Source organism: Halyomorpha halys, unplaced genomic scaffold (assembly GCF_000696795.3).
Source record: "Halyomorpha halys isolate HHAL.00 unplaced genomic scaffold, Hhal_1.1 Scaffold231.1, whole genome shotgun sequence".
NCBI classification, from domain to species: domain Eukaryota; kingdom Metazoa; phylum Arthropoda; class Insecta; order Hemiptera; family Pentatomidae; genus Halyomorpha; species Halyomorpha halys.
The window spans coordinates 1,122,437-1,126,433 of record NW_027114318.1 but is presented as its reverse complement, the minus strand read 5'-3'; the positions used below and the strand labels follow the sequence as shown (position 1 = coordinate 1,126,433).

Genomic DNA, 3,997 nt, shown 5'->3' with positions numbered 1-3,997 from the left:
GAGAGGTGTTGATCAAAGGTGACACCAAGGTTTTTTATTGTAGGATAGAAGTGAATCGGTTGGTTGTAGTATGAAGGAGGCGCTTAGAACCAATAAGAATGGCCTTAATTTTTTTTTTGCCATTCAGCTTCAAATCATTGTTAGACGCCCATGAGTTGATGCTGTCAATATCTTCTTGTATCTTTTGGATGGCCTCAAGCATTTCGGAGGGATAGAAGGACAGATAGATTTGTAGATCGTCTGCGTATAGGTGGTATTGTGCGTGGTGAATGGAATCAGGAAGATCATTGATATAAATGGAGAAAAGGGTTGGTGAAAGTGAGGAGCCCTGAGGAACACCTTGTGACAGATGCAGGGGAGAGGAAAGAGGTTTGTTCAGAATGACGACTGTTTGGGAACGATGGGACAGGAAGGAGAGGAACCACTTTAGGACACTATTTGACATGGAAAGGTTTTGAAGTTTATTAAGGAGGATCTTATGACTAACTGTGTCAAAAGCCTTAGAAAACTCAAAAAGAACTAAAATTGTTATTTGATGGTTGTCTGTAGCAGATTGGAGGTCTTGGGAAATTTTCAATAAAGCGGATTGTGTGGAATGTTGGGAGCGAAAACCGGATAGGAAAGGATTAAGGAGAGATTTTTGCTCGAGAAAATTATTAAGTTGGGAGTGGACTAATCTTTCTAGTGGCTTGACCAAATTGGATAGAATGGATATTGGCCTAAAGTCAGAAACTGAATAAGGAGAAGGAACTTTGTTCAATGGTTGGACAAGGACTTTCTTCCTGGCTTTGGGAAAAAACGGAATTTTGAAGGGAGAAGTTATAAATGTGTAGGAAGGCTGGAAGAATGGCAGGGAGATAAAGTTTGATTATCTTTACAGGAACATTGTCTGGGCCGTAATCGTTAGTTCTGGACTTGAGGACTGCTGAGATTAAATCATCTGGAGAAACATTTAGGAAATAAAAGTTATTGGTATCAAATGGCATTTCAGAGGATGTGAAGAGATGAAAATTTGCATGAGGTTATTGAAGGAGAAGGAGCAACAAAGAAAGTACTAAGCTCATCTGGATCAACTGGGTAATATGGACAGGATTTAGGAATGATAACGGAGAGGTTCTTAAGGATTTTCCATTTAGGTTTAGGATCAGGTGCTTGGGATAGGATGTTGTGAAAGTACTGCTCCTTGCGCGGCGTAAGGTTGTTTGGGTAAGGTTTCGGAGAGACTTAAAGCTGGAATGGTGCTCTGAACTTTGGGTGCGTCTGAAGCGTCTTCTGGCAGCATCTCGTTTTCTCATTAAATTTCTTATTTCTGAGTTGATCCAGGGAGCCGGAGAGCGTTTGAAGGTACGGGTTTTAAGAGGAGCGTGTTGGTTTAGGAATTTAAGGAGATTTGAGGATAGGCATTCGATGGTCGACATGACATGGTGTCATCAATGGATAAAAGTGAATAGATGGGTTCTAAGGAAAGGGAAAGTTCGTCAAGGTAGGGACCAATGTATTATATGATAATACAAGAATATTTTCCAATAATCGAGTTGCTTATCTGGTCTATTATATCTGTTGTGAAAGGTACAAAGAGTACAAGTCACATTTATTTTATTTGGTTCAGCTTTTGTAGCTATTTAGTTCATGTATACCAATCATATGAAAACAAATAGTAAGCAATAACATATACTTTTAGTACACATATTCAGATTATGTAATAAAAATGAAAAAAACAAAACATGTGACATACTTATCACAATTGAAAAATAATATACTGGGAAATAAACACTTCCTCATGAATGCTGAAAAAGTATTCATTAATTTTCTAAAGTTTTAAAAAATATAAACATAACTCAAAAAAATTGTTCATCAAACTCTTATCTCTTACCGCATACTTCTGGATTTTCATCACTACCATCATGACAATCTTTCTCTCTATCACAATGCCACATTGAAGGAATACATCGGCCGTTATCACACTGGAATTCGGTTGCCTTACAAGTAGTTGGTACTAAAACAAAATATGTGTATGAAAGAAGTAATTATTATAACAATGTTTTATTGAGTTTAAACAGATTTAAATAAGCCAATACTATTTTAAACCTATATTTTCTGTTTACATAGTTTTTATTTTTACCTTCTAACCCTTCAAAATGATGCAAATTAATTCAAATTATATAGAAATGTTCTTGTGTCTTGAATACCATTAGTGATAGCTATAAAATAGTTCTAAGTAATTTAAATTAGATTACATACCCATTTCTAACCACTAAATCACAAATGTGCATTAAATAATTTCTTGTTGTATGAAATATTAAAAGATTTAAAAAGATATAGGAATGAATATCTTCATTAGAAGCATAGTAATATAACAGAGATTATTCATTTTATTTAATAATATATAATGTTATTATTAATTTATAAAATTGTGCATTAAATAGTTAGTTTTTACTCATATATATACATATTATGACATATTAATATTTACTTTATTAATGCAGGAGGTAAGTCTAAATGAGACAAAATTCATTAAAACAAATAATACCAATATAAATTTTTTGAAAAAGGTGAAAGATAAAGTAATAATAATTTCTAAAATGATTCTAAACACCATTAGATAACTGAATCTTCCCAGTAAAACCTTGGAATATATTCACAGGACAGAGCTGCTCTAAACTGTGAGCATTGTTAGAAGAGTTTTAATTTAATTAAAAATTAAATTGATCTATGACTTGTTTTTTTTTTTCAGGTATTTCCAAGAAGTTTAAAAATAATAATAATCACTAAATTAGATTTGGTTATAACATATTATGAGTTGAGTAGATGTGATCACTTAAAGGATTATAGTATATTAAAGAATGAAATGTTTTATTCGTAATTTTTAGGCTTTCATATTAATTATTATTATAATAACAATGAAGCAATAATAATCATTTTCCTCTTTTCCATGGGAATGGGAGGTTTCAACTTAAGTAGTTACTTTCAGGTGCTTCAGTCTTCTACAAACTTTCTTCTCTCTTCTCTTGTCCAGAAAGCATTCTAGACTACTTCAAAAATAATTCTGGTGAAAAATTCAGGCCTTTTCCTTTCTACTTCAGTTATGAGGCTCCCCTGGCAAGGCAATAATTCTACATTCTAAGGAGATTTCCAAACAACCTTAGTCAATGTTATAGTACTTTTTAATCCTGTCTCTTGTTCTAACCTCTACTTTCAACTCTATGGCTAAAATTAATTTTGTATTTATATTGTTCGAAAAAAATTGCAATTAATTTTTTTAGTTTATATTTTTAATTTGATCAAAATTTAATTATGACCAGTTATACTTAGTGCAACAACTGAGCCTTGTATCCAAGAATATGATTTAATAGTAAGTTTCAGTTTGGAAGATGCCCAAAGTTAGAAGCATTTCAATAATGAATCATTTAATTATATTTATATTTACACAAAAATATATGTGTGTGTATGCTTAAATAAATGTTAGGATTGAATTACAGAAAAGTAAAGTAAATTGACTATGAATGAAAAACAAACTCTGGAATGATAATATCAAGCCAGCTAATTCATTTTAAACTACTGCCTATTATATTGCCTTAAATATATATTTAATTTTATAATATTTCTACCACAAATTTACAATACCACCAATGCATTCTGACAAATCATTCATGTAGCATGTCTCCAAGAAGATAGATCATGTAAAGAATCAGTAAATGTAAATACTTTCATGGGGTTATAAAAATATTTTATGCAAAAATCAACTTATTAAACTCTTTGTGTGAGATGGAGGAGGGAGTAATAATGGAGGGTGTTATCTTCGGCCTTTAATCTTAAAGGCCGAAGATATTTCCCTCTGTATAACCAAAAATTAGAGTATTTATATATTCAAAGATGTATACAATATGAGGGTATTAGAAGATAAGTAGACAAAATGACTTCATAATTTTAAAAATATAGTCTATTTTTTAAAAATTGTGATCTTTTGATCATTTAATAATATATATATATATATATA

The 3,997-nt window shown here is 31.4% G+C and overlaps 1 protein-coding gene across 1 annotated transcript in view; it reads right to left on the bottom strand.

The window, feature by feature from the left end:
- Positions 1-3,997, bottom strand: part of LOC106679913 (very low-density lipoprotein receptor) — a gene marked incomplete in the record, with an annotated part of 66,885 nt that overhangs the window by 56,109 nt on the left and 6,779 nt on the right. The window contains 1 exon segment of the mRNA XM_067051509.1: positions 1,874-1,996. Coding sequence (XP_066907610.1) covers positions 1,874-1,996 — 123 coding nt within the window.